This window comes from Rhamphochromis longiceps, linkage group LG19 (assembly GCF_057381845.1).
Source record: "Rhamphochromis longiceps isolate RC_006_pf linkage group LG19, R_longiceps_female_GT1.1, whole genome shotgun sequence".
Lineage (NCBI taxonomy): Eukaryota > Metazoa > Chordata > Actinopteri > Cichliformes > Cichlidae > Rhamphochromis > Rhamphochromis longiceps.
Genome location: NC_140575.1, coordinates 33,111,948 through 33,132,748, shown reverse-complemented (window position 1 = coordinate 33,132,748; position 20,801 = coordinate 33,111,948). Strand labels below are relative to the sequence as shown.

Below are 20,801 nucleotides of genomic sequence, written 5' to 3'. Positions count from 1 at the left end.
AGCCATAGGCAAGGTTTCAAAAATATCTGTATTTGTATTGTAAAGACAGTGTCAGCATATAAACAAACAGGGAAAAAAAACAACTTAAAATCTTGATCCAAGAATTAACTCTCAACTGGATTCATGTTAAACTTTCCTTGAGAGAGGCACTGTGTGACAACAGTAATGCTTTGACTTGAACCGAACAAAACACTAACGTAACATTTTGAGACTGCTGTGTGCTGAACAAGCTGTGAAATGTCTGACTTTTATTCATCGGTTTATGCATGTGGCCTGAATGGATTTCTAGGCCAGCTTGTAGTGTAATTTCAGATTACTTCTAAATTGGCATAATTTTATATTTTCACCTGTTTTGGCAAATGCTTACCTCAAATTTAAACCTTAACTTGTTCACCTGGTAGGCGGGGACTTAGTAGTTTTTCCTCACCCCACAGTGTAAGTGTGGGGGGGGGAAGCACCAGTTTAATTTTAGGAAAGGACTGAAATGCATAAACATAAGCTTAAATTACAGTACTGCGTTGAATCCCTGTAGCAAGGGGGCTTACATTTATGTTTGTGCACTGGTGTGTCTGCGTTGGGAATGAAATGGATCTGATCAGTGCAGGAACCAGAGAGGACTTGGGAATTGTACACAGACCTTTGGAACTATGAAGACAGGAAAAACTGTGTGTACATTAGCAGATTGTATATTTTCTTTGGCATAATGACCAAGTTTGATTCAATTGCACCCTCTGTGTCATTATGCTTGTGCTAAGTACTAACCAGTGGTTATTATGGAAAAGCACTGCCAAACAGATGCACAACAGCTGAGAGGTCTGCATCGCTGCATGCACGGCCGGCAGGAGAGTTTTGTAAATCAACCATGGAGGTAAAAAAAAAAACCAATACTTTTTATACTTGTACTGAAAACTTGTGTCAGTATCAACTCCAAACAGAAATTTCTACAGAGCAGTTTTACCTACTAATCTCTTATGCCGATGGTCACTGCACATGTATATGAAATTCAGTACTGACTCGTATGATTGTTTATAAATCTCAACCCTGGACTATTATAGTCCATTATATTCTTGGATTCCAAGCGTGCCCAAAAAGATGTCATTTCCATTTTGCACTGTCAGCTTTAACCAAGCATTCAGCTGAATTGAGGAAGCTAACCCAGGACAGGAATTAAAACTTATAGCAATGCAGTAAGAAAAGAACAACATTGTGGTAATGTAACAACAAAAAACTGGATGAATGCAATCACTCTGGCATGTGCTGAGACTTTGGCTCATCTGTACTCTATGTCCACCTGAGAAACTATGAGTTCACTTGTCAGAGGTGCGGACATAGACCAGAGAGGACAGCAGCAGGAGCTCTGGGGGCTTGTGTAACAAGATCAGATTATCGTTCCTCAGACCGTCATAGTGCATCCAGCAACCGTCTATCTGGAAGGCTGCAGAGTAGTGATGCTCCTCCTTGTTGAACAGTGTGGCACCCTCAAGTGTGTACCTGCAGGTAAGAAAAACATTTATTGTTCTCCATACTGGAAAGTAGATTTTTCCAGATATTTTTGCTGCTCTTTTGATTTCCAATGAAAGAAATCCCAACAAATAAAGACAGGCAGCACAACAGTGCAGTGGAGAAGATCCAAATGACATTTAAAATTTAATCACTGATCAGACAGGATAGTTATCGGACATTTTTAATTTTAATGACCATCCTGCATCATAAATAAAGTTCCATTAATTCAGCTATGATGACTGTGCACAGGCCTCTGGCTCAGCAGATGTAAAAGCATTAGGAGGCCGGGCTCCACCTGAGCAACATGAAGGCTACACTGGCACATCGTTTGAATGAACAGCAATGCAGAACCTACTGTAGATATATCCACCTCTGATTCATACCTGTGCTGACAGAGAGCCAGATGGTAAGGGACATACGACAGCTCCTCTGACTTCCACTGCTGCATGTTGAGGATAACAAAGGGTGGCGGGCCATGGCAGAAAATCCTCTGGGAGAATTCCCTTAGACCATCACATCTGTTTAAAATAAATAAAAAATTGTCAAGGAAGTACAACAACACAGCGCTGAAAAAGACGACGATGATGAAGATCCTGCCGTGTCTCACCCAATTTCACAGCAGAGCAGGAGCTTGGGGCAGAAGAACTCATCCACAGCTGACTGAATTGGGTCTCTGTGAGGAAGCTCGTGAGGAGGACTGAGAGGGAAAAGGGTCAGAGTGAAATTCTTAGAAATGTGAAAAATATAATGTAACAACAATCCACTCACAAACACGTCACAACACTTGATTGCAATTCTTTCTGCCAACTTTGGCATAAGACAATGCACAGCTGAGGTCTGCTGAAGGGCACTTAAACATCAAATACTGGGGGAAAAAAACAAATATTTTGGGTAAAAAGCCAGCAACTGTGTCTTAACAAAACACTTGAATAGTAGGTAAATACAGTTTACCTGATGTTGATGGTACTTTTGAGGCAATCCTGGAAGCGGGCTGGACAGCTCCAGCTGGTGCACAGGCTCTCCTGCGTGGTGGACATGAGGTTTTCCAGGTTCTCTGTAAAGTTTTGGTGCTCGTTGCCAAACAGGTCGATCTCCAGGGCTGCCTGGTGGATCTCAGAGCGATATTGCCTTTTAGACATTCTGTCCCAGATCCACAGCATCTTCACCGTGGTGTAGTCACAGGAGTCCATCAGGTAGAGGAAATGCTCCACAAACTGCTTGCCCAGGAAGACAGCCAGCTCCCTGCGAAAGCCCTGGTTGTCCCGCAGAATCACATAAAGAATCATGAGGAAGCCATCGATGGTGCAGGTGTTTTTGAGCTGGATTTCCACGTACAGAGGCGTGCATGATATGGCTTTCCGTCCTGCCTTGATGGTAAAAACGCCTCCCCAAGGGAGCACAGGCCTCCAGAAGGAGCGGTCCTCCTCGTCGTTGTTGTTTATGGAGGCACGTATTTCTTCAAAAAGCGTCTTGGACCTAAAACAAATAATTAAATAAATAAATACACACACCAACCAACCAGCAAAAGTTCAGACAAATGCGTTTTAACACAGGACGAGGTTAAATGTATCGCCCCGGTGGATTTGAGCTGTTTCATTTCGAAAAACTGACGCTGTGCAAATGTAGGTCAAAAATCCTGCGATAGCAAAAACAAACCACGCAATTGGCAAGTAAAGCACTGTTACCCTCCAGGGACTAGTCGGAGCCCAACAAATGATAACAAACCATCACCTACAATATATAAGCTTACCTTTCGAAGTGTTGATTGTTCTCAGTGTTTGAAATTCGTGTTTTGAGGTCCTCAGTGTCGTTCAAAACACAGAATCTACTCTCCATTCCTCTCCGTATTTCCTCATTTCTCACGTCGGACCTCAAAGCCAGAAATATAAGTTGTGGTATTTGTCTCGCACCTTCTAGTAAACGAAGACACCTTACTGTGAATCGAAAATTGTAGTAGACGTCAAGTCTGACCTATATAAACAGTTGCTGTTAGCTTTGTAATGATAATCTAAGCTCTGTGTACATACAGTGCTGCCCTCTCCTGATTCTCCACGTTATTACACCCCAGTTTTGCACAGCCCCCGCCCCCGACTTCACCGTGAGCGTTAGAGCACAGCTAGAAGTGCTATTGGTCAATATATTCTAGCACGTTTAAGATGATATATGATTGGCTGTCACGAGCACCGCCCATTTAGGTAGGCCGAGCGAATATTCTACGTTGAACTACGTTGTTCTAGTTATCTTTGGCTATTATAATTTTAAAGACAAGGACAATGATGCTTTCTTCTTTATAAATTTGGTTTTATTTTTGGCAAAATTTCATATACACAAAAGCAAAGTCCTCGGCAGAAAGCCTGAACTTCTTGTATTAAAAATGGAACTTGCACAATATATAAGGACAATCTCCTCATCAAAAAACACTAAGGCTCTCAAGACTGTTAACATCTGTAACCGATTGAAACTGCTAACTTGATTTTGGCTCTTGCAAACTTTTGTTTATTTATGTTCCCCTTAATTTATTTTATTTTTTGTACTCACTTTTGTCTCACTGTCCTTATCACTCTTTCTGTTCTTCATTGTACTACCACAATGTCATCTTTTATGTGATCCCTGTTTTACTTGACTGTATGTCTAAAATGTGATAAATAAAGTTAAAAAAAAAAAAACTACGTTGTTCTATTCCTGAAAGTTAATACGCTGATATTCCACCGTAGGGTTGGTTTGTGGACGGAGTCTGCGCTGTTACCGTCGTTTCCCGACTCACTTTGAAGAAACTTTTTGGAAGTAGTTATTACCACTTGCGAGCCACGCTCCTCTACTTACAAGTCAGTGAGCGTGCAGACCAGCTACTACCGTCACCAGAAGAGCAGAGACCATCCCAGGGAAAGATGCCAGCTCAGATCATAAGCGGTAAAGAGGTTTCAGCGTAAGTATCAAACATTACCTTTACGAAAGCATAGGTAGCATGTGAATGTAATCAGCGTTGTGAAACATGTGACTGGCTAAAGAAGCTAACTAGCAAAGTTACAGTAACTTAACAGCTGGTGGTGTCTGATCTTACTCAAACGCTGTGCATCCTCTGAGGATTTTAAGTGCAATCTTATATATATGAAGTAAGCAGTCTGACGCCGTGAAGTGATTTCATAACTTAGTATAATCAACAGTTTTACTGTTAAATCAGTCGCATCGGGCCGCAGAGACTGTTTACCGTGCATATGCGTTGACTCTAAATTCAGCGGAAATCTGAGTAATTCACTTTCTTAACTGGTTAGGTTTGGTCATTCATAACTTCTGAATGCATCATTGCAAATCCTGGGGTGTTATGTAAGAAGCTGTGGCGTTGTGCTCTGATCTTTGTCCTATTGGTTCACTGACCTAATTTGAAGAAGAAAAATACAGTCAGATATTCCAGGCAAACCCTTTTTTAAAATTATTATAATTTTTTTAAATCGAAAAACTTTGACCAGATCCAAGTAATGAGAATGAGTGGAAAAACGGCAAAAAGGCAAAATCTTTCTAACAGTAACACAAAAGACATCTAGCTGCATGTGCTTGTCACAAGATATAGCGGCCTGTATCTTGTTAAGACCGCCTCACAGTAGTTATTAGTCGATTATATTATGCAATACAAAGAGCCACAGAGCCGCTCTCCCCATGGGTCATCTTTATTCATTATCTCCAAAGTTCGACAGAAGCTGACATGCTTGACTGCACACGGTATGAATGACCTGTGTTTGTAGGAATATGAGCCCTGGTTGTTTAATGAGGAAAACTTGTACCAGTCACTGTTGAGATAAAGATCTGTTATGGTACAATACTCAGTGTTGTGATTGCCTTTTCTAATTACTGGAAAGATCCCCAGGGTCACTCTGCTGGTAGATAAATAAAAAGCAAACAAGGTCATATGCAAAATACTGTACCTAAGTAACATTTAATTACCCTGTTTTATATGCATATTGTATATAATTTGTGCTATATTTTTGGAAAACATTTTCTGCACACATTATTGCATCTTGAGAAAAAAAAAGGGGGGGGGGGGGGGGTACATAAATCTTAAGGTTAAGGAGTTTCTCTTGAGACTAAGTTTAGTTGAACTGTGTCTCAAATCAGTGCCAAAATGTATTTCATCACCACTCCTGTTACAGCTCACATGATGCACATCTGTTACCTACTTTCTTTAGAACTTTGGGTTCTTTTCTTTGTTTCATTTGCATCCACAATATGTTAAACCAAACACTTTTGTGTGCAATCAGGATTTTGGGTTTAGACACAAAAGCAATGACCACAAAGTTCAGTTAACGCAATCACTGTTTTCTCGCTTGTCTTTGATTGGTTCAGCTGATTGTATTCAACCTTTATCTGTTCTGGCTTATCTCTTCTCTACGCAAAAAATAGTGCCCTGTTTTCTAGTCTCCAGAACATTAAATCAATAAAGATAAAATGAAGACAACAACTGAAGATAAGCACGCTTTTCTGAGTGATTGTCCGGAATGATAGTTTGAGTTTGGAAAATGACTCACAATGAGATCATCAGATGGCATTGATCTGGTGCATAAATTTAATAATAATCATTTAATAATAAATTTAATAATAAATTTAATTTAATAATAATTTAATAATAATCTGGTGATCTGGTGCATAAATTTGTCACTGTTTTAATTAAACGGTACAGATTGGGTCACATGATACTGCTAACTCTTTTTTTGTGTTATTGCACAAATTAAATTGGCTGTATTTTGTTTTCTCAGGCAGGTGAGGGAGCGTCTGAAGAAGGATGTCGAGCAGTTGAAACTTAAGAATCCCAACTTCAGGCCTGGTCTAGTGGTTTTACAGGTAAGTTTATGATGGAATTCTTTGTGGTTGGAGGCTAAAAGCCTTTTTCCCCTAAAAACATTTCTACCCATGCTTTCATTTGGCCTTTCGTTAGAGAGAGCACCTGGCAGGTAAGGGTCAGGGTATCTGTGTGCAGTGGCACAATGAGGATTCTGACATTTATGCTGGTGCTTTGTCTGTGTGACATAGTTCCTGTTCTGTCATAGAAATATGCAGGGGGATAAGCAGTATGTGTCTTTCAGGTTGGAGACCGCGATGATTCAAATCTGTACATCAGCATGAAGCTCAAAGCAGCAGCAGAGGTAAAGAAAATAATTTTTTGATACTGAAGGGATTTTTGCACCGCGTGTGTACACTGCATATTGTTTCAATGAGCCACAGCTCTATCCCTAAGCTGCATTTTTGTGTGCAGATTGGAATAAATGCAATGCATTTGAGACTTCCCGCGACCGCAACAGAGGAGGAGGTGAGTTAGAATCATTACTGGAGGCTTGTTTATTTAGTTGTCGGGTTGCACACACCTGCACAGCAACTCCAGGATTAGACTATTTATGGACACCTGGGGGAGTAGTTGTTCCTGCCATACTATTTCCTAGTGTTCCAATAGGAAGCATGCATAGGTCACATGGTTTCTTGAAGCAAAAACAAATTGTCGAAAGAATCGCATAAATTTTTTTTGTTGTGTTCACTAAAGTCTTTGAGTGCTTAAAACTCACAATAATTGACAGATTTTCAGCACAGAGACATATGGGTGAAATTTGAGCTTTCAGGCTTTTCTTGATTTAGCAATACAGGGGCTGTGCGGGAATGCAGTACATGACAAGCCTGAAAGCAATAAAGGGTTTTAAGGCTTCCTACCTGCTTTCAGATTCTTCACAGTATCACAGAGGTGAACAAGAACTCTTCTGTCCACGGCCTCATCGTTCAGCTGCCTTTAGATTCAGTCCATGAAATCGACACAGAGAAGGTCACGAACTCCGTGGCCCCAGAGAAGGACGTAGATGGGTAAGAACAGCAACACAGAAAAGTGTGATCATTTCAGAGTTACAGCAAGTACTTTTTTTAGTTTACAGAAACAAAATAACTGTTGTGCTCATAAACAGTAATTAAATTTGTCCAACAAGCAGATGCATTGTAATAAACTTAGATTTAAGCCTTTAAAAATACATTAAAGAGATTGGTTGTCCCACCATCATGAATACAGTGGCTGAGATGGTCAATGTGGTTCTGTCTAATCTCGTCTTACGTATGTGGTTATAGGCTACACACGAACTACACGAAAAGCGGAGATGTTCATGTGCCATGGAGGCAAATTTTTATTGTCTGTACCTTCAAACCCAAGATATGAAGTATCATACCTATTTTATATGATCTGCGAAGGGGTCCCCTCCACCCAACAAAACAGAAAGCTGCAAGACAAACCCTTTGGATAAAATGTCATCCTCTTCTTATTCACCTCACGCCTCATCTCCTGAACAGATGTCAGGCCTGTAAAACATGCAGAGGTTTATAAAATTCTTATTTATTCCCGATAGTGTTAGGAATACTTATTCTCAGCAGATTACACATGTGACACTCCTGTCTCCGGACAGTTGACAACGAGACAGCTAAGCAAAAACAGCTAAGCACAAACGAACATTATGCCAACTAAGGTAGGTTTGATTATCTTAAAAATTCCACTTTCCCTCTGGTAAACGGTGTGATTACGTTCTCACATCGTATGATAGTTTGAATGCAACAATGTTCAGTCTTCAGAGAAAGTTTCACTAACAGCAGCAGACAGCAGTGTTGCAACCCCAACAGCTCGCCTCACTGAGCCTTATTGACTTGTATCGAACTCCTTTCACAAAGTTTTACAGCCTCTTCTTGATTAAATAGCACATATTTAGAGCTGAGGGAAACCGCAAACTAACAACTCGCTGCAGAGGAAAAGTTTGTCCACAGTTGTTTGTCCTACAGTGGCCACCGTAGCTATAGTATACACTGTAGTATAGCAGTGATATTTTACACACTGTACCTTTAAAAAGCTTTCAGATTGATGGGTATCTTCAGGTTACAGTGATTTGTACATTCTTGTGTGTTTACAGACTGACCAGCATAAATGCGGGGAAGCTGTCCCGTGGGGATCTGGGCAACTGCCTCATCCCCTGCACGCCAAATGGCTGCATGGAGTTAATCAAACAGACGGGTAAACAAAATCTCTAATAACCCTGAAAAAACTGCAGTCAGTTACAATGATGTTACAATGTGTAAATATATCAAAAGTAACAACAATCTGTTTATGACGCTTCTCTACAGGCGTTTCTGTGGCAGGGAAGAGAGCGGTCGTGATTGGGCGCAGTAAGATTGTGGGCGCACCCATGCATGATTTGCTGCTGTGGAATCACGCCACCGTCACCACCTGCCACTCTAAAACCGTCGATCTTGCCGCAGAGGTAACACAGAGAAACACAAGTGTCATTAGGCTTTTTTGAGACACACAGAGGTATAAACAACAGCACAGTAGGCAGATAAAGAGCAGCTGTTTGAAGCAGCCGATTCTTAATACTGACGTTCTCATTTGATCTTAGCTGGCAAATGAAACTTTTTCACAACTTGTTATATGAGGAGCCTAATTAAATATTTTAGTCTGTTAACTGCCCCAATTATTCTAACTTAACAGTTTATGACATCATAGGAACTACAGATCTCTACTGCCTGCAGTATAAACACTAATTCACGTGTTCCCTTATTTATTCCTCTAGCATCATTGCTTAAAATCCAGTTTCTTCATTTATAAACATTCATCGTTTATCCCTCCCTGTTTCTGTCTAGGTGGGTAGAGCAGACATCCTGGTTGTTGGTATCGGAAAAGCAGAGATGGTAAAAGGAGAGTGGATCAAGAAAGGAGCAGTGGTCATTGACTGTGGCATCAACCACGTTATAGGTATTAATGCGGTCATGGTGCATTGTATTTCCTTTTGAGATAATCAGCAGATGCATGGGTCAACTGGAGTCTCTTTTTCAGATGAGACTAAATCCAGCGGAAAGCGTGTTGTGGGCGACGTCCATTTTCAATCAGCCAAAGAACAGGCCGGCTTCATCACCCCTGTGCCTGGTGGAGTGGGACCTATGACTGTGGCCATGCTGATGGCGGTAAGGCCCATTCGGACACCTGAGAGTTGATCAAGTTTAATTAAGAGTTTGATTTTTTTTTTTTCTCAAACTTTTCTTTCTTTTGTTTTCTTATCACGTTTACTTGTTTAGAACACCGTGCTGAGTGCAAAGCGCTTCCTGGAGAGCCATCAGGCAGGAAAGTGGAACATTTCTTACACCAGACTCAATCTCCGAAAGCCAGTGCCAAGGTTTGCCTCCTTATCATAATCATAACCATGCTGTTCATTAACTTGATGCAGAAGCCCAATCCTCGCTGTCTTGCTGAAGAAGCTAATTTTCTTTTTCCCTTTTGTTATCCCACAGTGACATAGTGATTTCTCGCTCCTGCGCAGCCAAGTCCATTGACAGTCTGGCCAGAGAAGTGGGATTGTTTTCTGATGAAGTAGAGCTCTATGGCAAGACTAAGGCAAAGGTCCAGCTGACTATCATCAAGCGCCTTCAGTCCCTGCCAGATGGAAAATATGTAGTGGTCACTGGGTATGTTAAATAAAAGTCTGCAGACTGTAGACAAAATCTTATTTCAAGATACAGAAGTTCTCAGTTTGTGGAAGTAGAAGTTATTCAAATTGGCAGACTGTTTACATCTGTAGTTCAAAAATCCCCAAGTTAACTAAAGCTATCAGCAGAATGTTAAGAGAGAAACACTTTCTTAACATTTCTCAACACAGATTTTTTGGCTTGTTGTCCTAAAAATCACTTTAAGAGAGATCTGGGGTCCGTTCTTCGTGCCTCGCTTACTACATCCAAGATCAAATCATCGCGCCAACTTTGAGCTCGCTATTCCGGTTCTCCGAACACACCTGTTGTTGACGATTAGTACAGCTGGATGAAGTAATGTGAGATCACTGGGTGGCTTAACAGGGGCTACGCATCGAGAGTAGAAACATTGATCGGCAACCCTTTGATTGGTCGGCGAAAATGTCAAAGGAGAGCGCTCAGTATTTTTCGGCAGCAGAGCAAGAACTCTTGAGTGAGGGATTTCAGGAGTTTCAGAGTTTAATTAAAACGCAAGGGAACACTGCAAAGGCTGCAAAAGCAAGGAGAGAGGGCTGGCAGGAAGTTGCTGACAAATTAAACTCGTAAGTAATTTAATAATAATAATGGATTGGATTTATATAGCGCTTTTCAAGGCACCCAAAGCGCTTTACAATGCCACTATTCATTCACTCTCACATTCACACACTGGTGGAGGCAGCTACGGTTGTAGCCACAGCTGCCCTGGGGCAGACTGACAGAAGCGAGGCTGCCATATCGCACCATCGGCCCCTCTGGCCAACACCAGTAGGCGGCAGGGTAGATTTATTATATTACATTATATTATCCAATATTATATTACATTATATTATATTGTTATATTATATCCCCTTTCACATTAGAGCCACAACAGGACCCACTAGAACATGGGAACAAGTAAAAGTGAAATATAAGAATATTCTACAGAATGGTAATATTTATCACTTATATTGCTTTTAGTCTCTTGGAAAGAGACCCTGAAATAATCTGTTTGTTTATAACAGCAACCAAGAAAAGGGCAGAGCAAAAAAAGACAGGTGGTGGTCCTGCACCCCCTCGTCAACAAGTTGGTTAAGTAAATAATACCCTCACGGGAAAATCGATATCTCTCTATGAGCACACTGTCGCGCTGAGCTAAAGGATCCTGTCTATCCTGCAATATACGCTGAATTCTGAGGACTCTCCTTATCAATCTTGCACCTTCCGCAATGGGTGGCTCGCGTATACGGACAGGACATGGCTGCGACAGACTTCCCAAATCCACCTTCGCTTTTATAGCCGTGGTCTCTCATCTTGATTACATGAAGTAATTTACTATTACTACTCTGAAATATGAATTACAGCTGAAATAATCAAATACATGAAATAGAATGTTAATAGTACATTTCCCTTTTTTAAGGAAATGACCTGTATGTATCTGTGTGACATCAATAAAAGGATCAAATGCTGCATTATCTTTAGTTACACTGATAATATGTATTTATGGTAACACAGTGGTAAAATATCGCTGTTGCTTTCGTATAGATGAAGCGGACATACCTGAGTGGCTGCGATCTAATCCTGTTTACATAAAGTAAGCCTGCTCCCGAGCAGGTTTACGCTTACGGATCCGTTGCTATGACAGCAAGTCCCGGATGAGCTTCGGAGAACCGAACGATCCAAGATCACGCGAAATGGTCAACAATCAAATCCAGCTAACTTACTTAGCGCGGTACGAAGAACGGACCCCTGCTCAAGTTGAACTCAACTCAGGCTAGGTTTGATGTTTATGTAATACCATTTCATGCCACAAGATGGCGCAGTGAGGCAGTATGACCCTAATTTAACTACACATGTCAATTAAGACACCTTTGTATTTGCAATGGTGGTCTGCAGAATCCACTCATAAAACTCCCATCGTATGGTCATGAAAGTTTTTGTTATATTTTTGCAAATGTAAAAAAAAAAATCAACCAACCAACCAAAAAAACAACAACAAAAAAAAAAAAACGCTTAAAGTGACTGAGATGAAGCTATTTGTCAAAGAGAACACTATATTTTGCCTTTGAGGGCTTTGGGCAAACATGTTGACAAGATTTTATGTTTGCAGCATTACTCCCACGCCTCTGGGTGAAGGTAAGAGCACCACAACCATCGGTCTGGCACAAGCCATGGGTGCTCACATGAAGCTCAATGTGTTTGCTTGTGTCCGACAGCCTTCTCAGGGACCCACATTCGGCATTAAAGGTGAGTTTCGAAAGAGTGTAAACTCAGGAGATGTTGCCCATGTTTACTACAGGGACATATTCATGTATGTTTTATTTATTTCTTTATCCTTTTGTTTGCAGGCGGTGCTGCAGGAGGTGGATATTCTCAAGTTATTCCAATGGAAGAGGTACAGCATCACTTTTCTGACACTGTGCTTTTTTTTCCTAAAAGTTCAAAGAAAGCAAAATATTTAATTGATTATTTTGATTTTTCAGTTTAATCTCCATCTCACCGGTGACATTCATGCCATCACAGCTGCCAATAACTTGGTGGCTGCTGCTGTCGATGCCCGCATATTCCATGAAGCAACACAATCTGATAAGGTGGGTTCTCATTTCTGTCATTGGTGTATAAAAAGTACACTTCCTCTAACTTATCTAATGAGTCACCACTATAATCCATCTCTGCCTGTGAATATCTAGGCTCTGTATAACCGTTTGGTGCCACTCAGTGGAGGAGAGAGGACGTTCTCCCCGATCCAGATCAACAGACTCAAAGTAAATGATCAAGTTGCAGCACGTGTAAGCTTTGATTTAGATGTGCACAGGTCACTTCTGACACCGAGGTTTTCTTCTTTGGTTTAGAAACTGGGAATACAGAAGACGGAGCCCTCTGCTCTCACTGAGGAGGAGATCAACCGCTTTGCCCGCCTGGACATCGACCCAAGCTCTGTTACCTGGCAGAGAGGTATGAACAGCACAGAGGTCTCCGCCTCAGCAGGTCTGCTGTGAGTGTATTGTGCGTCTTATACAAATACTTATGATGTCCTTCTGTTTCACTTCAGTGCTGGATACCAATGATCGATTCCTGAGGAAGATCACTATCGGCCAGTCGCCCACTGAAAAGGGATACACAAGAGAGGTAAAGTTGATTATTCTCTAAAGGTGGCAAATTTCTTTCATGGTATCATAAAGCATCATGAAATATACAGAAAGCAGTTGAACCTTTGAGGGAAAGTTGGTTTAATAAACTTAGTTTTAGTGCTGCTTTGCATGACTGGACTGTTGTGTCCTCCAGGCCCAGTTTGACATCACTGTGGCCAGCGAAATCATGGCGGTGCTCGCCCTCACCAGCAGCCTGGAGGATATGCGGCAGCGCCTGGCTAAGATGGTCGTAGCCACCAGTCGGAGGGGAGATCCCATCACCACCGAGGATCTGGTGAGTGTCGTAAACCCTCCGCTGTGACATGACGTCATGCAGCGTAAGTGCTGTGATAATGATATTCATGAAAGTGATGGATTTTTCTCTGTAGGGCGTGAGTGGCGCTCTGACTGTGCTGATGAAAGATGCCATCAAGCCAAACCTGATGCAGACGTTGGAGGTGGGTGAAACACGGTGCCCATGCTAATCCATGCAGCTCCTATGCAGCATGACCACGTTAAAAGCATTTCTGTGTAGTTCAGGTCGTTTGATATTGTTGTTTATCAAACTGCTGTTAGTTTTTTTTTTTTTTTACTTGCATTAATAGTTTTGTAATAATTCATGTGAGTAATTTGGATCCACAGGGGACTCCTGTGTTTGTTCATGCTGGCCCCTTTGCCAACATTGCCCACGGAAACTCATCAATCCTGGCTGATAAAATTGCTTTGAAGCTGGTTGGACCTGAGGGCTTTGTAGGTAAGCTGAATAGAATCAGTTTGAGCTTTTTTTTAACAGGGTTAGCTTATATTGTAGATGTTAATTGTAAAAGTCATGGAGTCCATGTAATGTCAGTGGATAATAGTAGTCAGTAGTCCTGATGGCTTGGGTTCTGATATACTTTCCTGCTTGTGTCACTTATGTGCAACAGTGACAGAAGCTGGCTTTGGTGCTGACATCGGCATGGAGAAGTTCTTCAACATCAAGTGCCGCTACTCGGGCCTGAGGCCTCATGTTGTGGTGTTGGTGGCGACCATCCGAGCTCTAAAGATGCATGGAGGAGGACCAACAGTAAGTTTCCTCCTGGCCCTGGTGCCACTCCTCAGTTCATTCACTCTGTGAGACGAGCTGTGTTAGCTCAATTCCCCCTTTATTGCGTTTGGCTGCTCCTCGTAAATAGAAGATTTTAGCAGAACATGGGTGGGTGTTCATTGCCAGAGTTATGCCCGAGAATACCAAGTGAGAGAGAGAGAGAGCCCCTCTCTTTGAGATCTTATAGAGCCAAGAGTTGAAATGGGGCATTTAGCACAGTGCGAATTGGGAGCTGTTGGCTAATAGACGATTACTTGTGCACAAAATGGGGAACGTTCAATATGAGAATCCACTACTGTAACAATGTGTGTATGATGAGATCAAGCCTTTAAACCCACTTTAAACAAATTTATTTTAAAAGAAAAAAAGCCCCACCAGAGCATTTTCACTTGTCTACAATTTTAAATGTTCACAATTTTCCATTTCCGGAAGACAATTTCAGCACAATTGTCCACAAAATTATGTTTAATCTTTAAATTAAGCACCTTAGTAATCATTAAGAATAAAACACATGGAGGATTACAATAGTCACTGCTGATTACAATTTGAGGATTTATTGAATTAACTAAAACATTTCACATTTCTCTTGTCTCTTTTGTTTAGGTCACTGCTGGGATGCCACTGCCTAAGGAATACGTGGAAGAGGTAATGGAAAAGAATGTGCCAAAACAGTGATAATATTCTTCTAAGGTGCTTTTGATAACATTGTTTATTTATTAGTTTGTGCAGAATGCTTGAGCCACGTCTGCCTACTTTGTTAATCACATTTGATGCAAGCTTTTCAACCTTTAAAGCTTTGCATAACCTTTTACTGAATGTGTTTGTGTACCTCTATGTAGAACTTTAATCTGCTGGAGAAGGGTTGCAACAACATGAGGAAGCAGATCGAAAATGCAAAGCACTTTGGTGTGCCTGTGGTGGTAGCAGTGAATGCTTTCAAGTAAGTGATGGATGGTAATTTAAAAAAAGAATAATAGAATAACATATATAAGAATGTGCACATATGTGAAAAGCATGTTTTTTTTTTGTTTTTTTTTTGTTCATTCATTTGTTGTGCAGGACAGACACGGAGGCTGAGCTGGACTTGGTGTGCACCTTGGCTAAATCTGCAGGAGCATTTGATGCTGTGCGATGCTCTCACTGGGCCGAGGGTGGCGCTGGTGCTGTGGCACTTGGCGAGGCCGTCCAGAAGGCCTCTAGCGCCCCCAGCAACTTCAAGTTCCTGTATGATTTGGACGTAAGGGCTCCGTACTTAATTTTCACCAGTCACTCTTTTAAACCAACACATGATCTGCTTATTTATGACTTAAAATATCTATCTTTGATTCCACTTTAGCTTCCTATTGCTGATAAGATTCGAATAATTGCTCAGAAGATCTATGGAGCAGATGATATTGAGCTTCTGCCTGAGGCCCAACACAAGGTGGCGCTCTACACCAAGCAGGTGAACATCCCTCAGCTGTTGTTTCCTGTCCTGTCAGGCCTGTTTGTTGGCGTCTGCTGTCAGTTGAGATCAATACAATTAAACAGAGCAGAGAGAATAAACCTTTGTAAAGATCCTTCTTTTTTGCCTCTCCTTCAGGGATTTGCGAATCTTCCAGTTTGCATGGCAAAGACCCACCTGTCACTGTCACATGAAGCAGAAAAGAAAGGTGTGCCCAAAGGATTCATCCTGCCAATCAGAGACATCAGAGCCAGTGTGGGCGCTGGCTTTCTGTTCCCGTTGGTTGGCACAGTAAGCTCTAATTCATTTCCCTTCTTTCTGCACCCCAAAAAGTTGATTCTGTTCATCTGGACGTTTTCAGTTGCTCCCTGTCCAGGATGTTACATCCTCATCATTGAAAGAGTGTCCACTGGCCTGCAGGTCTAAATAGACTGCAGAGTCCTGGTCTGACGAGTTAGCTCTTCTGTGTTGTGCCATCCTCTTAGCCAGAGGTTGTTTGGTTTCCCTGATGTATAAATCCTGGCAATCCTCCTGGCACAGTGTACACTACATTACTCTGTTTGTGTCGGGGTACCTGATCCTTGGGGTGGATTCATTTTTGGTGCAGCGTGTTTTGGCGTCTAAAAGCCGCAGAGGCACTGTGTTTAGAGAAAATGCATCTCAACTGTTCTGATACTCCTGACACGTAGGGTTTTTACTTAGGCAACAGTTGTCCTTCTCTTCTAGATCTGCTGGAGCTTTCTTTAGGTGCCTACCTAGCTTTGACAAATGTCCAGCTGGGATAACCAAATTTACTCCAGTGGAAATGACCTCACAACCCACTGTTCGTCAGTGGTGCTAGTTACAGTCATTATGCAAATGCATGGTTTATAAAGTTGGGGAAACCTGCAGTCAGGTCAGACTGAAGAAGTCACTTGGATGAGTGACGTAATTTTCTCTCCCACTATAAATGCCACATCCAGATGAACAGAATCAACTTTTTGGGATTTACTTACCTGGACGATTGAGCATGCATCAAGACTTCCTTCTGTAGTTTCATCCCATCTCTAACCGGATCTAGATGAAGCCTTTTCTACACCCACATGTTTTATTATTAGCTGCATCATGGAATAATTAACAAAATAATAATAACTAACAAAAATGCTGTTAGCCTCCTTGTGGAAATGGTAAGAAGAAAAAGCATTGAAAGCTCCACTGGGATTAATTTGACATAATTCAGCAGATTGAACCGAGATACTCAGATACCTATTTTGAAAAGCGGGATCTACCATCCCTTGCATTTCAAGTAGAAAATGTTTGTGTGTGTTTGCAACATGCGTGCATTCAGTGTTATAGTAAACCGGTGCAACCTGTATTCCTGCTGCATACAGTTCATTTATACAGATAGTTTCTCACAGTTTTTTTTTCCTATGAAGCTACTGTGAAGTAGGAAACCCTTCTCAAAAAGTAATAAGAAAATGCAATTTTATGCAGATTTCAAAAACCCTTTGGTTCTGAAAAAAAGAAGTGCAATATCAGCACAAAATAATGTTTATATTCAATAACTAAAAAAGTTGTAAAATGGACCCTTTTATACTTAAAGCTTTATATAAATAGACATCCAGAGTGGAAAGCAGTGCAAATAAATGCAAACACGGCTTCATGACACTCATCTTTTGTCAAGATGGATGTCAGTGTAAGCTGTTTTTATCACATTTAAGCTGAGACTGAATTCTGTGTAATTTATATAAAACACTTAACACAAGTATAAAAAAAGGTGGTTTTTTTGTTTGTTTTTTAGTTCATTTCTTTTGAACCACGGATCTGTTTAGCGTGCAACACAGTTTTCTTTTTCCAAAGTTAAACTTGAGTCTATCCATTGTACAGTCAGATTGAAAGCGCATAGACGTCCGAGCTCCGTATACCGGTTGTTAACCTTAATGTAGGGATGCTTTACAAACATTCAGAGATGAACTTACACACTTAATTCACTTCTCTGGGATAGCTTGCTCGGAGATGAAATGCTGGTTTGGCAGCATGCAGCGAGGCTCCTGATGCTTTCAGTGTAAAGTAACTCCAGACCGCCGACAGGTCTCGCACGCAACAGCCGCTCTATCACGTGACGCATACTGCTTCGACTTGTTAAGGTCACTACCTGGGTTGCGCCATGTAGCAAGTTTTGCAAGGTGCTTTTGTGATAATTAATGGATCGGGTTACATTTTCTATTTCCCCCCGATATCCGATCCAGTAATCTTAAGTCCGGATCGGACTGATACCGATACCGTATATCAGATTGGTCCATCCCTTGTTTTTTCCACCAAATATTCTCACCCAGAGGCTTTTATTAGGAAGTAACAATATGATTAATAAAAAAACACAACAAAAAATGTGAACTGCGAACAATATAAACACCTTTGTTTGGTAACTGACTTCAATCGTTTAACCAGGTCATCATTGATCACACTGCTCGACAAAAAAATGTTTTGTTTATTACTGGGACATTCAGAGAAGCTCTTAGTCTAGTTTCTTACTCTGACTTCAGATCTGCAATCGTATTCAAACTTATGTCACTGACGTTTCTAGCCAGTCAATCTAGTTATCCTTGGATACTTGGAACATCATAACTAAAAAGAAAATGGGGCATGCTACACTAACATTGTTTTCAGATTTGGAGTTGGCAATTAAAAGTTGTTGAAGGGCAGGTTTAAAAAAAAAAAAAAAAATCAATAAAACTAAAGCTCCATTCTTTCTCTTTTGGTTGATCCTAGATGCCCACCATCCCTGGCCTCCCCACTCGGCCTTGTTTCTATGACATCGACCTGGACCCCGAGACCGAACAGGTCAATGGACTCTTCTGAGAGAAAAAAAAACAGGTCCTCTCACCCTTTGATGGTACGAAACATAGTTAAGACATAAAGCCATGCAGCAGAGTGCATCATCAGCAGATCATAACTGTTTCATTCTTAATGTGTAGACATTAACCCATCAGTCCTCTGAGCGCCAAAGAAATGTGAAGAAGAACCAACTGCTGTTTTTGTTGTTTCTCATATTAACACTGATGTCTGTAAAGCTGCTGATGATAGATCAGGACAGTCTTTCTCCCTGCTATCAGGCACGTGTTGTTCCGTTATATTGCTGACTGAACATGCACATTTCACATCTCAGATTGCCCAGACTGTATTTACTAACTACTTGTGTATATTTTGTGAGCACCACACCAGAGGCATTTCCTTCAGTTCAGTCTTTAACAAGCTGTGCCCTTCGGATAAAGGTTTTATTACATAAGTAAGTCTTAACAAGAAATGCTGCCCTAAAACAAAATTATAATTTGTTTAATCCCATCTAATTGCATTTATAATGTCTCCTTTCTCTGTCTTTGTTTTAACTAACACTCGGTAACATTTTTTGAAAAGTCGCCATCATTGCTGTGAAGCTCACTGGCCATGTCATTGTAAAAGCAGTGATTTCCTCATATCTGTGAAATAAAGGCTTTTAAAACAAAGCTGCATGTTCATTTTTTTTTTTCCAGAGTTTAGTTATTTTCTGCCTTAAACACGCAGATCCTGAGGAGCATAGTGTACAGAAGTTGCCAACTTTCTGCAGAGTCAATTGTTACAGACCTCTAAACTTCATGTAGCCTAAAGATTAGCGCAGCAACAGTGTGTAGAGAGCTTCATGGAATGGGTTTCCATGGCCAAGCGGCTGCATTCAAGTACAAAGCAAAGCAGTCATTATCATCATCAGAATTTTATGCTCCCAACTTTGTGGGAACAGTTTGTAAAACCAAAAACAGCAATGCTATCAGAACCAACCCAAATCATGAGCCCTCCACCACCGTGCTGATATGCTGTATTTGGTTTCTGCCAACAACAAGTTTTCCATTATGACCAAACTTTCTTGTCTTTCTTAAGGACATTATTGCAACACTCCTGTGCCTTGTTAAGGTACATCTTTGCAAAGTGCTGCCATGATTTTTAATTTTTTTTAATAGAATAGACATTCTCCAGGCTACCCTTCCAAATAACCAGTACGTACTGTTATGGCCATATGAGGCCTGCAGATTTGAGATGTCGCTCTTAGGTTCCCTGAGTCTGACGTTGGGCTGAATTTGTTAGTAGATCCACTCCTGGGAACATTGTAGCACTGAGCTAACACACACCTGCATTCTCTAGATCAGCAAACTGCAAAAACGTCTGCCTTTATAGAGTATTATCATAGTTACAGATAATCACTTAATCAGTTCAATTAGCAGCTCTTGGCTACTACTCCCCCTCTTTATTCCTAGGGAAGCAGTAAGGGTGCACTTAACATTTTAAAGGACTGCACAGAACACTGTGAAAACTTTGTATTTCTTCAATATTCCAGTTTAAAGTCATGTAAATGAATTGGAGGTAAAGTCAGTATTCCAGGAGGATATTGGAGGAATTTGTAAGACTGCAGAGGAACATGTTGTAGCTAATAACAGCAAAACCCATGCCAAGTGATAGGTTTGTAGCTTGAACCTACAAACCTATCGTCGCTGGAACGTTGAAGACAATATAATTACACAGCAAAAGCATTGAACACCAAGTAGGCAAAGTTCTTCTTGTTACTCATGCATGAGGGAGACCTGCCTGGAGCCAAGTGTCGTTCCACCACTTGACCTCCGTCAGACTCTCAGCCAGGTTCCCCATAACACTCCTTTTATTGTGCCTACATGAATATGCATAGGGTCATTAACATATGATGTCTACATACACACAAAGAGTACTGTGTGTGTGTGTGTGTGGGGGGGGGGGGGGGTCCTGCTGATCAAAGGGTCATATAACATGAAAGCACAAAAGCAAACATCCTTGGTCAGGAAGAGGGTAGTCTCCCCCTCACCCTAGATGGTTCACCCTAGATAACACGGTGAGGAAGTCCAGCAGTTCATCTAAACAAAGAGCACTTAGACTAGAACAGACGTAGCTACGTTAATCCTACCGTAAGACAATAAGACAAGGTACGACCTCTCTCGTGCTCCCAGAGTGCTCTCTAATGCACACAAAGCTTGCAGACTATCAAGGATCAAACCTCTACCAATCTGCAACTAATTATAAAACTCTAAGCATACATAAGTAAATATTTCTAAGCATAAATGACAATCAACAATACAAAACCTAACACCAAGAAAGTGTGGTAAGAGACTGCTAAGAG

The 20,801-nt window shown here is 41.2% G+C and overlaps 2 protein-coding genes across 2 annotated transcripts; one reads left to right on the top strand and one right to left on the bottom strand.

The window, feature by feature from the left end:
- Positions 1-15: 15 nt before the first annotated feature.
- On the bottom strand, positions 16-3,566 carry dorip1 (dopamine receptor interacting protein 1). The gene is made up of 5 exons (XM_085390936.1): positions 3,254-3,566; positions 2,455-2,979; positions 2,111-2,200; positions 1,887-2,021; positions 16-1,491 (listed from the first exon to the last, which is right to left on the bottom strand). Exons 1-5 carry the CDS (start codon positions 3,337-3,339, stop codon positions 1,308-1,310), a joined length of 1,020 nt encoding a protein of 339 aa, XP_085247062.1. The 5' UTR covers positions 3,340-3,566; the 3' UTR covers positions 16-1,307.
- Positions 3,567-4,271: 705 nt separating this feature from the next.
- Positions 4,272-19,128, top strand: mthfd1b (methylenetetrahydrofolate dehydrogenase (NADP+ dependent) 1b). The gene is made up of 27 exons (XM_085390935.1): positions 4,272-4,429; positions 6,252-6,336; positions 6,579-6,638; positions 6,749-6,802; positions 7,205-7,341; positions 8,424-8,524; positions 8,635-8,771; positions 9,151-9,262; positions 9,344-9,471; positions 9,583-9,680; positions 9,796-9,969; positions 12,095-12,231; positions 12,333-12,379; positions 12,468-12,575; positions 12,675-12,749; positions 12,837-12,939; positions 13,037-13,113; positions 13,270-13,410; positions 13,505-13,573; positions 13,758-13,869; positions 14,042-14,181; positions 14,806-14,847; positions 15,042-15,142; positions 15,262-15,439; positions 15,539-15,646; positions 15,785-15,937; positions 18,395-19,128. The coding sequence occupies exons 1-27, from the start codon at positions 4,392-4,394 to the stop codon at positions 18,482-18,484; spliced, it is 2,805 nt and encodes a 934-aa protein (XP_085247061.1). The 5' UTR covers positions 4,272-4,391; the 3' UTR covers positions 18,485-19,128.
- The last annotated feature ends 1,673 nt before the right edge of the window (positions 19,129-20,801 follow it).

Excerpts from the sequence above, each read along its gene's own strand:
- dorip1 (XM_085390936.1), bottom strand. The coding sequence starts at position 3,339 with ATGGAGAGTAGATTCTGTGTTTTGAACGACACTGAGGACCTCAAAACA. Across the intron at positions 2,980-3,253 it reads AACAATCAACACTTCGAAAG|GTCCAAGACGCTTTTTGAAG; the intron begins GTAAGCTTATAT and ends TATTTGTTTTAG. Across the intron at positions 2,022-2,110 it reads CTGCTCTGCTGTGAAATTGG|ATGTGATGGTCTAAGGGAAT; the intron begins GTGAGACACGGC and ends TATTTTAAACAG.
- mthfd1b (XM_085390935.1), top strand. The coding sequence starts at position 4,392 with ATGCCAGCTCAGATCATAAGCGGTAAAGAGGTTTCAGC. Across the intron at positions 9,472-9,582 it reads CTGTGGCCATGCTGATGGCG|AACACCGTGCTGAGTGCAAA; the intron begins GTAAGGCCCATT and ends TTACTTGTTTAG. Across the intron at positions 12,940-13,036 it reads CTCTGTTACCTGGCAGAGAG|TGCTGGATACCAATGATCGA; the intron begins GTATGAACAGCA and ends GTTTCACTTCAG.